Here is a 12343-nt window from a genome sequence, read left to right on the forward strand (position 1 = left end):
AAATATGTCACATAACGCGCAACAGATTAGTCTTCAAATATCGAAAAGGAGGACATGTAGGAGGACACTTTTCGAGGGAGGACAGAACTTACAAAAGAAGGACTGTCCTCCCTAAAGGAGGACGGTTGGTCACTTTAATATTCTGTTTTTATTATGTTGGTTCTACTGTATGCTACCCTGAGTTGGTTGGAGTTGGTCATTATCTAAACCAAGTATTCAACCCAAACTATTAAAGGTTAATTCACAATAGGCCAATCTATAGTATGTCTATGCTACAGGCTGGACAGTATATTTCAAATATATCAAAACAGTATATTTCTATAAAGGAACTTCTGTACCCTCCTTTCTCGAAAGCAGACATATGGATGCACAGACTGACTATTGATAATGTGTACATATCTATATAAGAAATCTTATTGGTTCTTAGCTTAGTAGCCAAAGAGCATAGAGCTCAAGTTGAAATATCACAGAAGGCTCATTTCCTACATATCAGAATACCTTTACAGTAAAGTAGGAGGGCAACCCATTACTTTGTAACAATGGAACAATGATTCCATTAATTGCAGAATGATCCTTTTATTTTCATTACAAACTTAGTGTTGACCACCCTTTGAAATATTTAACTGAGGATTAAAATTCACTAAATTATTTCCACAGAGCTAAAATTAAAAAGTAATATTTTTTTTTAAAAAAATACATGATATACAATGTGTGTAAGGACAATAAGTAAAAATCTCATTTACAAAAAGCACAATTCTTGCATTTATTGCTCATTACCCAGCGCAATCTTTGGATTAAGAGTTCTTTTGCTAAAATAATTTCTTAGTTTTGTTTAACAATCTGCATTCTATAGAACAAAGTATGGCATTACATCCTCAGAAACCTCTTTCCCAAAGTATGAACAGATCTGCTATCTATATTTTTTAAAAATAAACCACATAACTAGGTTTCAAACACAACCCATAAGTGAGTTACAAGTTTTTTTCTTTGAATCTGAGAAGTCACAGATCATCAAGATATTAAGTCTAGTCCGCAGAATTTCCTTGTTCATTGTTCTTGCTGCCCACATGTCCATTACCACTCACATTCAGGTCACCATTATGGATATTCTCTGGCACATGACGTGCAAAGGTATAGTTGTCACTATTAGTTACAAGCATATTTGATGATTCCTGCAAGTCTGAGCTCTTAGATATTTTTCTGATCGGAGGTGGGGAAGGTGGTATATTACTTACTGGTCCAGAAAAGGGCCTGTACACCCCTACATCAGCCATCTCTGGTCTTGTAGAATTATCAAGGAGGTGCCCATAAACCATAACATCCTCAATGACTGCATATACATGAGAATCATTCTTCTTTCTCCCCTTTTTAAAAATGCCCCGCCTTTCAGGTAACAAGGTGTTGACATTGGTATTATAAACTCCCACGACCGGCTTATGACTTTCCTTTCTTTTGCTAAAAAAGAAGAGGAAATAAATTTTAAAACAATACACATTTGCATTTTATTCCCTCAAAGATTTTCATGATGTTGATTTACAAAGCTTACACTCTCATTTTGCTAATTAAAAGATATCACATTTAACTTTCTACCATGATTCTTTCCTCCCAAGAAAAAAATGGGTCTCATACATTACATCAGCATCTTACAAGTTTTAGCTCTTTCTAAAAGCCAGCTTCTACTTTCTCCTGTAGATTTTCACAAATATTAATAACAAATTAATATATCACAGGAAATTAATTAAAATCTGGCAGATTAGTCTATTTTGTGAGGTTTGCAACCTAAATTCGCGTAAAACAAGTGGCTGATAAAATATTCTTTCAATTTTATTTAATTTTGCAATTTAATGACCTCATATTGTGAAATACTATGTTCTTATAACTTCATTATTTTATTCATCTACCTTAATAGAAAAATCCTAAGGTTAAATTTAACTGCCAATGAATTATTACCCATGGTCAGCAGGTTATATCCGCTAGCGAGTGATAACCTGCAGAAATCTTATTAATAAAGAAAACAGAAAACATAAGATGCTCAATTCAGCCCAAGAACTCAGAAAAATAACTATGTTTTAACACTCTGGAGAAAGACAGAATCTAATCTGCCCATATAGGGGAAAATTTCACAATAAATTTTTTCCTAAGTTTTTGTCTAAATCTCTTTTTGGAGAATCAATGGATTTCCTGTCTCATTTTCCCACAGAAGCAACTATTTTGAGTAATTTATTACCATTTCCCGTTAATGAGATTTACCATTTTATCTATGGCCTAAATCACATAATAGAAAACAGAACATTGTAGAATTTTGAGTGCAATATGACTCATATTTCTATCAGTTTGCATGAGCATCAGTTAAATCTTGCTGAAACGGACATGGCCATTTTAGAAGCAGGGCTGTATACAGGCACAGAGAGCACAGTCATGACTGTTTCATCATAGCATGATTTCCAGTGGCAGGAAAAAATGAAGAAACTTAGGTTTATCCCTTCCTGAGTAAATGCTGATTAACCTAATGACACATAAAGTTGGCTGGGATGCTTTGGGAACTATCTGACATGTTAATAAAAAGGAAGGGAAGCTTGCAGGGAGGTCAGTGGGTTTGTGGCAAAGCAGTGGTAGAAATCACCATATCTAAGAGATGACCTTTGTATCTTCATTACGGAGACTCTGAAAGAAAAGTATTTTTACTCCCCAAAATTACAAGTCAGTAAACATTATTGAGAGAAAATCCTAACAGGTTTGGAATATACCTATTCCTTGAGAACAATTTCTGAAAATTAGTAGAAGAAAAACAAGAAAATTAATACAAAAAAATAAGAAATCCAAGAAAAAACCAACATGGCTGCACAAAGATTTCTTTGACAAATTGAAAGACAAAAAGGGCAAATACAAAAATGGAAAGAGGGACACATAACTAAGACAGTATATCAGCAGATAGCCAGAATCTGCAAAGACAATGTCAGGAAAGCTTAGAATGACTTGCAACAAAAGTCAAAGATAATTTTAAAAAGTTTCTTCCAACATATAAATAACAAAAAAAAAATCAAAGAAACAGTCAGTCCACTAAAGAAAGAAAATGGCAAGGAAGAAACAAACAGCAGAGAGAAAGCAGAACAGCTTAACTCATTCTTTGCATCGGTCTTCATGCAAAAAGAAACTATAGCCCAAGGATGTCAAACTCAATTTCACTGAGGGCCGGATCAGCATTGTGGTTGTCCTCCGGGGGCTGGAGGGAGGACACCTGGCTGACTAGGTATGGCTTGGGGGCATGGCCAGCTTGGCATAGTTCACATGGGTGGTGCCTATGAGAGCCAGGCGGCATTAGGGAGGAAATCCAGAGGTCTGTTGTGGGTGGGACAGGGGTTGGAGACTCATCCTGTGGGATGAGCTGAGGCAAGCAGGGAGTGGGGCAGCTAAGCCAGTGTGCCATCAGTTGCTTTCAGCACCACTCAGTTTTCCACCCCACCCCTGCCAGGCTGGCCTGGTGGGGATTGCCTTCTGTCTTCTCTCCCATGTCATGAATGAAGATTGACCATCCCCCAAGCCCTACCGCCGACAAAGTAAATCCCAGGCACTTCGCTGCAATGGACAGATGAAAAGCATAGCTTTTGTCTGAAGGAGGAGGAGGAGCAGGAAGAAGAGGAAAGAGGCTGAGTGAGAAGCATCCCGCTGGCCAGGCACTGAAGCATACTGTCATCAGCCCTGGTTATAACTCTCCAAGGTTGGATCGGATCTCTCTGTCTGTCTCTGTCTCTCTCACACACACATAGGTTGGATCAGAGTGCTGTCTCTCTCTTTCTGTTGCTGTGATAGCAGTGGTGAGGCTTCAGTGCATGGCCAGAGGGGTGCTTCTCACTCGCTTTTCGTCCACCCATTGCAGTGCACTGCCCAAGATTTATTTTGACAGCGGCAGGGCTTGGGGATGGTCAATCCCTATTTGTGGCACGGCAAAGGTAGAAGGCAATTCCCCCACCACACCAGACCGGCAAGGGTGGGGTGGGAAACCAAGTAGCACCGAAAACAGCTCTCTCTCTCACAAACACACAAAGGTTTGATCAGATCATTCTCTCGCTCTCTCACTCCACCTCATGGCAGCGGCACTAACCATGCTCTCCATAGTGGCATGCACTGCTTCGTCCGCTATCTCCCCCACCACCTCTCTCTTTTTGTCTTCTTTCTTTGCCACTTCTTCTGCTTGCTTGCTGCCATAACAGAGCTGCAGGATGAGCAATGGACTGGTGAGGCAGCCACAAAGCAAGGTGGAAGGGGGGTGGAAGATGAAATGAGGCGGTGGGGGGTTGGAAGACAAAGCAAGGCAGGGTGTGCAAGCTGCACCACACACCAGTTTACCTGAGGGACCCTCAGCCAGTCCATCAATATCCTGACAACTGTCTGGCCTTGTAACTACAGCTCCAGAAAAAGTCCAGGACCCTGAGTGGCCACTGGTCTGCTTCTCCTTACTTGGTGCCACAACGGAGCAAGAGGCTGAGCAACACACGTGGAACCCTGGATGGGGCTGTTGGAGCTGCTGCAAGATGAGGCAGTTGTTAGGATATCAATGGCCTGGCAGTGGGGTGCTCAGGTAAGTCAGTGTGGGGTGTGTGGGGCATGTGGGGCAGTTACACCCCCCTTGCTTTGACCTCCAACCCTCACCACCTCGCTTTGTGGCCCCCACATCAGTGTATTGCTCAGCCTCCTGCTCCATTATGGTAGCAAGTAAGAAAGAGGTGAAGAACGAAGCAAGGTGGGGGGCTGGAGGACGAAGCAAGACAGGGAGTGCGGAGTTGACCCACTCGCCCCCGCATGGGCTTACCTAAGGGCCCTTCAGCCAGGCCACCCATGCCAAACCCTCACTTTCCCAACCCCCTACCCTCTCCCAGGGCAGCCACATCCCTTCATTAACCTGCTTTCCAGCTCCGTTCACCACTGCCATGTGCCAGGCAACAAAAATAGTGTGTGGACCTACGGTAAAAAAAAAAAGTTCATAACTTCTAACTTCTCCCCAAAAAGAAAAAGTTCTCACAAAGTTGGAAGGTCTGAAGTACTTTTTTTTACCATAGTCTCACAGACTACTTTTGTTGTCCTGCATGCAACAACAACAAACTGGGCCTATGCGTGCATGTGCCCACTGCCTCCTGTCCCCATGCACGCCCACCAGGATGGTGTGGGCCATTCCAAAGTGACCAGCCCTTTAGAGTTTCCAGGATGGCCTTGCAAACCAGATCTGACCTTAACGTGGGCTGGATCTGGCCCATGGGTTTTGAGTTTGACACCCCTGCTATAGCCCATCCTTCCAAAAACATAACTGTAAAAGACAGACTAGGAATAAAAGTTAAAATAAGCAAAAAAGGTAAGAGAACACCCATCTGATCTTGATGAATATAAATCACTGGGACCTGACAGACTACATCCCTCAATTCTAAAGGAGCTGGCAGATGTAATCTCAGAACCACTGTACCACATATTTCAAAAATTCTGGAGTACCGGGAAACTACCAGAGGACTGGAAACAAGCTGATGTGGTCCCCATCTTCAAAAAAGGAAAAAAAACAGACCTAGGAAATTACAGACCAATCAGGCTAACATCAATATCCAGGAAAATGCTGGAAAAGTTAATAAAAAACAGATCTGCCAGCACTTAGAAATGAGTGAAGTAATAACTAGCAGCCAGCATAGGTTTGTTAAAAACAGATCATGCTAAACCAATCTTATTTCATTCCTCAACATAGTGACTAAATTAGTAGACCAGCGAAATACTGTGGACATAATATACTTAAACATTCGATGAAGTAGATCACAACCTACTTTGTGGTGAGTTAGAAAAAAGTAGGATAGATAGGATCTCTATCAGATAGATTTGTAACTTGCTCATAAACCATACTCAATGAGTAGTCCTTAATAGGACTATGGCTACATGAAGGGAAGTAAGCAGTGGGGTACCACAAGGTTCTGTCTTAGGCCTAGTAACCTTCAACATCTTCATAAATGACTTAGATGAGGGAATAGAAGGGGAATTTACCAAATTTGTGGATGATACTAAGCTGGCAGGAAGAGCCAATACCCGAGAAGATAGACTCAAGATCCAGATGGATCTTGACAGACTTGAACACTATCTAACAAAATTAAATTCAATGTAGAGAAAAGTAAAGTCTTACACTTAGACAAAAAAACCAAAAGTACACATATAGACTGGGTGAAACCAGGCTTAATAGTGGTAAGTGTGAAAAGGTTCTTGGAGTTTTAGTGGACAAGCAATTAAATATCAGCCCTATTTACAATTTACTGGTTTTTAAAAAATTATTGCTATATTTCAGTAATGGCGAACCTATGGCACACGTGCCACAGGTGGCATGTGGAGCCATTTGTCAGGGCACACAAGGCGCTGCCCTGTCAGCTGGCCAGCGCGTCAACTGAGTTCACCCTTTTTTAAAGCAATTTTTTGCCCTCTCCAGGCCCCAGAGGCTTTATAGGAGCCTGGGGAGGGCGAAAAGAGCACTTCCGGTTTGCTCGGAGGGTTGTTTTGAGTGCTCCGAAGGCTTCAGGGAAGCCTCTTGAAGGTCCCTGAAGGCTTCGGAGCGCTTAAAACGACCCTCCAAGCAAACCGGAAGTTTGACGGAGGGTTGTTTTGACTGCTTCAGAGGCTTCCTGAGGTCCCTGAAGCCTCTGGAGGGCTTCCCGGGGGGGAGGCTGTTTTTGCCCTCCTCATGCTCCTATAAAGCCTCTGGAGCCTGGGGAGAGCGAAAAAAGCATGCAAAATTGGGGGGGGTCGTGCCTGTAGTGCGCGCATGCGCACTGGGAGATTGCGCATTTCATTATGGGTGCGGCATGCCTGCACACGACCCCCCCTTGCGCTCCCCCCACTTATGGCACGCGAGCCAAAAAAAGTTTGCCATCACTGCTATTCTTTATCATCAAAGAGAAATGAGGCTACTGTTCAGAATATTCTGCATCACATGACAACCTTGGATACTGTGCAGTGGGAATGGAATTTGAGAATCTACTTCAGACCTTGTAATATTCTAAAACAGATTCAGGTACACAACTTTTATCATGACATCCCTGCATACAGGATGACACCTAGCAAGATCTTTTACTTTCCTGCTTCAGACATTCTTTTCAAGTTTACCTGCAACCCATATGGACAATCTGAAATTCCTGGTCTGACTTTTCTTTTTCTCTTAGCCTTCTCATTGATGTCAAATTGCCATGCAATTAATGGCAAGGAAAAAGTTTTGTGTTCCTCCCCCATGTAGCTCATTGATCTGGGATTGGAGAGAGAGTAATAGTGACAGGGGAAAAACTAGAGCCAGAAGAGTCTTTTCTACTTGCTACTTCCAAGGCAATTTTCCACTTAGCTCCCAAAACAACTATTTCTGAGAATATTGTGAAGTATTTTACCTGTGATGGGAAGTATCTGTCTTTCATTACAACAGACAGACCCTCTAAAAGAGAGATGATATTACTACCACAGATTCAACCTGTCTTTCAAAGGAATTTCAGAGGGGAAATACCATTAATACATTGTTTGCCTAAGGCCTGCTAGTCTGACAATAGAAAGAAAAATGTTTGTTTTAATTTAAATGAAAAAGGGCACCAGAACAAAATGAACATACTTTTTTCTCTTTTTCTTAACACAGCAGATGAGGAGCCCAATAATAGCTAGAACTGCCATCCCGCCAGCCACCACACCAATTATGACGGTCACATCTGTGAAAAGATTAAGGGAAAGAGATATTCAGGTTGGTTCAAAGTAAGAGGGAAAGGCTTTCATTCCTTCCAAAACTACTTGAGGATCAAAGGGCTTGGAAAGAGGAGTTGCACAGATTCTTCCCCTCCATGTTATCTTCCATGTCTTGAATAAAATACCCTCAAGACTAATTAAACGTATTGACTATTTACTAAAAGCCAAATTTAAAATATTGTTGATTACAAGCCTTTTTATAGAGAGATAGAAAGAAAGAAACAAAAATCAACTTGAAATCCATGAACAATTAACAGACTGGGGAGATACATAATGTTTTTCTAGTACCGTATTTTTCGCCCTATAAGACGCACTTTTTTACTCCAAAAAAGAGGGTGAAAATCTGAGTGCGTCTTATAAGCCGAATGTAGCCACCTGTGTCCACTGTTCCCTCTAAGGTGCGCGGCAACAAAACACCGTGCAGCAGTTTCCAACTACCGTGCGGTGTTTTGTACTGTCACAGGCGCCAGAGGCTGGGGAGGTCCTTTGCAGACGGCTAGAACTGGCTGCCCGCAAAGGACCTCCCCGGACTTGTTTTGGTGAGCGCGGGGTGACTGACTCTAGTTCAGCAAAGCAAGCCCGGGGAGGTCCTTTGTGGGCGGCCAATCCTAGCTGTTTGCGCCCGGCGCTGCGGCTAAAATAAACCCTCAAAGCCCCTGCCGCTACTGGAATATCTGCTGCCGCCTCCTTCTCCTCTAACAGCACCACATTTGCTGCCCGATGCTGCGGCAGATTTCCTGACAGTGAGAAGTGAAGCCGCCAAAGCTCCCGCCAAAGCTGCTGCCCATGGCAGCGGCGGCACATTTGGAGTGAAGCCGCCAAAGCTCCCGCTGGCGCCCCTGCCCATGGCAGCAGCGGCGGCGCGTCCCCCTCCACTCAGCGCTACCCTGCTGCCCCCTCCTCCTCCGCCGTGCTTTTGAGAAGCCATGAGGCTTTTTTTTCCCCTGCTGCCCTCCGCCGCCTTCCTACTGGCTCCCGCCCGTGGCAGCGGCGGCAGCGCCTCCCCCTCTGTTCGGAGCATCTGAGCTGAGCCCCGTTACCCCTGCCCCCTCCTCCTCTGCTGTGCTTTTGAGGTACCATGAGCCGCGGGAGCCAGTAGGAAGGCGGCGGAGGGCAGCAGGGGAAAAAAAAGCCTCATGGCTTCTCAAAAGCACGGCGGAGGAGGAGGGGGCAGCAGGGTAACGCGCTGCCCAGCTCAGATGCTCCGAGTGGAGGGGGACGCGCGAAAAGTGAGAAGTGAAGCCGCCAAAGCTCCTGCCAAAGCTCCTGCCCATGGCAGCGGCGGCACATTTGGAGTGAAGCCGCCAAAGCTCCCGCTGGCGCCCCTGCCCATGGCAGCAGCAGCGGCGCGTCCCCCTCCACTCGGAGCATCTGAGCTGGGCAGCGCGTTACCCTGCTGCCCCCTCCTACTCTGCCGTGCTTTTGAGAAGCCATGAGGCTTTTTTCCCCCTGCTGCCCTCCACCGCCTTCCTACTGGCTCCCGCCCATGGCAGCAGCAGCGGCGCGTCCCCCTCCACTCGGAGCATCTGAGCTGGGCAGCGCGTTACCCTGCTGCCCCCTCCTACTCTGCCGTGCTTTTGAGAAGCCATGAGGCTTTTTCCCCCCCTGCTGCCCTCCGCCGCCTTCCTACTGGCTCCCGCGGCTCATGGCTCCTCAAAAGCACAGCAGAGGAGGAGGGGGCAGGGGTAACGGGGCTCAGCTCAGATGCTCTGAACAGAGGGGGAGGCGCCGCCGCCGCTGCCACGGGCGGGAGCCAGTAGGAAGGCGGAGGAGGGCAGCAGGGGGAAAAAGCCTCATGGGGGACGCGCCGCCACCGCTGCCATGGGTGGGGGCGCCAGCGGGAGCTTTGGCGGCTTCACTCCAAGTGTGGTGGTGCTGTTGGAGGAGGAAGAGGAGGCAGCTGTTATTCTGGTGGCGGCAAGGGCTCGTCATCGGCATCTTCAGCAGCAGCCCTGCCCCCTGTGAAAAAACCCGAAGATGGAGCAGATCCACGCAGATGACGTCGCCGCAACATGACTGGAGGAGGAATTCTGGGAGTTGAAGTCCACAAGTCTTCAAGCTGTCAAGTTTGAAGACCCCTTGGGGTTTTTTCCCTAAAGGGTTAGGGATGCAAGGATCTTGTAACTTGACAGCTTTAAGACTTGCATGTTTCAATGCCAGAGTTCCTGAGCCAACATGACTGGAGGAGGAACTCTGGGAGTTGAAGTCCACAAGTCTTCAAGCTGTCAGGTTTGAAGACCCTGGGTTGTTGTTTTTTTTCTAAAGGGTTAAGGGTGCAAGGGTCTTGTAACTTGACAGCTTTAAGACTTGCATACTTCAATGCCAGAGTTCCTGAGCCAACATGACTGGAGGAGGAATTCTGGGAGTTGAAGTCCACAAGTCTTAAAGCTGTCAAGTTTGAAGACCCCTTGGGTTTTTTTTCCCTAAAGGGTTAGGGATGCAAGGATCTTGTAACTTGACAGCTTTAAGACTTGCATGCTTCAATGCCAGAGTTCCTGACCCAACATTTTGGTTACTAAGCAGGAGCGTTGTTAAGTGATACTATATAACACTTTTAATTAAGCGGGTACCTTGAATAAACATAACTTTGAGTTTCAAATATTACTGATTTTGTTGTTGTCTTAGGTGACACCTGTGAAAAAAATTCAGGTGCTGCTCAGGCATAAAAATGTGCCGCTCAAATACTATACTTTTCTGCTCACACTGAAAAAAAATTAGAGGGAACATTGCCTGGGTCATCTAAAAATGGGGGACATAAAATTGTTCTTAAACTGCTGTTAATTTTATACAGTTGATATAATATATTTTACTACAGTATTTGGTTCAGAATCTTTTTTTTCTAGATTTTCCTCCTTTAAAATTGGGTGCGTCTTATATTCTAGAGCGTCTTATAGGGAGAAAAATACGGTAGTTAATAGCTGGGTGGTAAGACGAAATGGAGGGGTGGTGAAGAAGTTGAAGAAAGAGAGAAGGAAAAAACAAATAAACAGGAGAGGAGTCATAAGAAATTATGTAGCAGGAAAAAAGTCATGTATATAATACTGTCTATTTTCAAAGATACTTTTCACAGGAGAAGCTATCTGATACCTTCCTCATTTGTGAACTTCCATCCTCAACAGCATTTTGATTGCTGCAATTTACATTTACATTGTGCTGAAGAAATATGCATGTTAAGAAAAATGATGCACAAAATAAGAGATATCATATTGATTCATGTCATATTTTAGACCTGGTTTTGTACTCAAAATTAAGCTGGGCTAATTAAAATGGGCTAAAGGGGTGTGGAGGGTATCTAGTTCCCTGGGCTAGTAGGTTCAAAAGATTCGTTCATGCAGAATAGTTCCTTTTTTGTATGAAATTCATAGAGAACTTGGTTGTGTAACAATGTGAGAATGATAACTTACCTGAATTTTTTTGAAATGTCACTAAGAATTGCAAACTAAGTTGTTGCTTAGCAGATGGTTTACAATTAGTGATATTAATCCAAAAATGGTGTCTCAAATTCAAAGTCTTCGGAAGTACATTATCATCACGGCACACAGTTTCTACCGCTTTTGCACTCTGTTCTTTAATGTAGATAAAAGCCCTACTCTTTTCACATGTTATGCCCATCCTTTCATTTAAGAATGTCAGCTGTGCAACTTGCTTTGGCGGGACACTGAAATTCCAATACACTGACATAAAAGGAAGAAGGCCTTCCAGCCAGTTAGGAGTCTGTACATAAACTTTGGTCTTTGGATCCGGACTAAGGGTGAAAATGCAATCTTCTGTAGAGGCAGGGAAGGAAAAAAAAACTTTATTCCTGTAACATAATCTGAGAAAATACAATTGCTTAAAAATGACAGTAGCTGTCTTACAGTAATCAATAATGACTCAGATCTACAGGTGCCCTCCATAGGTTATTCAGACAATGATTGATTAGAACTCCATAGCTGCTACTGATCACATGATATAGACCAGTGATGGCGAACCTATGTCACGCGTGCCACAGATGGCACGCGGAGCCATTTGTCAGGGCACGCGAGGTGCTGCCCTGTCAGCTGGCCAGCGCGCATGCGTGCACTGGCCAGCTGAGTTCACCATTTTTAAAAGCCATTTTTCGCCCTCCCCAGGCTCCAGAGGCTTTATAGGAGCCTGGGGAGGGCAAAAAGAGCCTCCCCCGCCCCCTCGGAGGCCCTCCGGAGGTTTCAGGGACCATCCGGAGGCTTCCCTGAAGCCTTCGGAACACTTAAAACGACACCCTGAGCAAACCAGAAATGATTTCCGGTTTGCTTGGAGGGTCGTTTTAAGCATTCCGAAGGCTTCAGGGACCGTCCGGATGGTCCCTGAAGCCTTCGGAGCGCTTAAAACGATCCTCCAAGCAAATTGGAAGTGACTTCCAGTTTGCTCAGAGGGTCGTTTTGAGCGCTCCAAAGGCGTCAGGGAAGCCTCCGGATGGTCCCTGAAGCTTTCAGAGGGCTCAAAATGTGCTCGGAGGGTCCTTTTGAGCACTCCGAAGGTGTCAAGGAAGCCTCCGGACGGTCCCTGAAGCCTTCGGAACGCTTAAAACGACCCTCTGAGCAAACCGGAAGTGACTTCCGGTTTGCTTGGAGGGTTGTTTTAAACG

The 12343-nt window shown here is 44.8% G+C and overlaps 1 protein-coding gene across 1 annotated transcript in view; it reads right to left on the minus strand.

The window, feature by feature from the left end:
* Positions 1-560: 560 nt before the first annotated feature.
* Positions 561-12343, minus strand: part of CDCP1 (CUB domain containing protein 1) — a 100243-nt gene continuing 88460 nt past the window's right edge. The window contains exons 7-9 of the mRNA XM_081933362.1: positions 11142-11504; positions 7610-7703; positions 561-1455 (exon numbers count right to left, since the gene is read on the minus strand). Of these exons, the coding sequence (XP_081789488.1) occupies positions 1026-1455; positions 7610-7703; positions 11142-11504 (887 nt within the window). The 3' untranslated portion in view covers positions 561-1025. The remainder of the gene's footprint in view (positions 1456-7609; positions 7704-11141; positions 11505-12343) is intronic.

The sequence above is a fragment of the Natrix helvetica genome (genome assembly GCF_964273705.1).
Source record: "Natrix helvetica genome assembly, chromosome: Z".
Classification (NCBI taxonomy): domain Eukaryota; kingdom Metazoa; phylum Chordata; class Lepidosauria; order Squamata; family Natricidae; genus Natrix; species Natrix helvetica.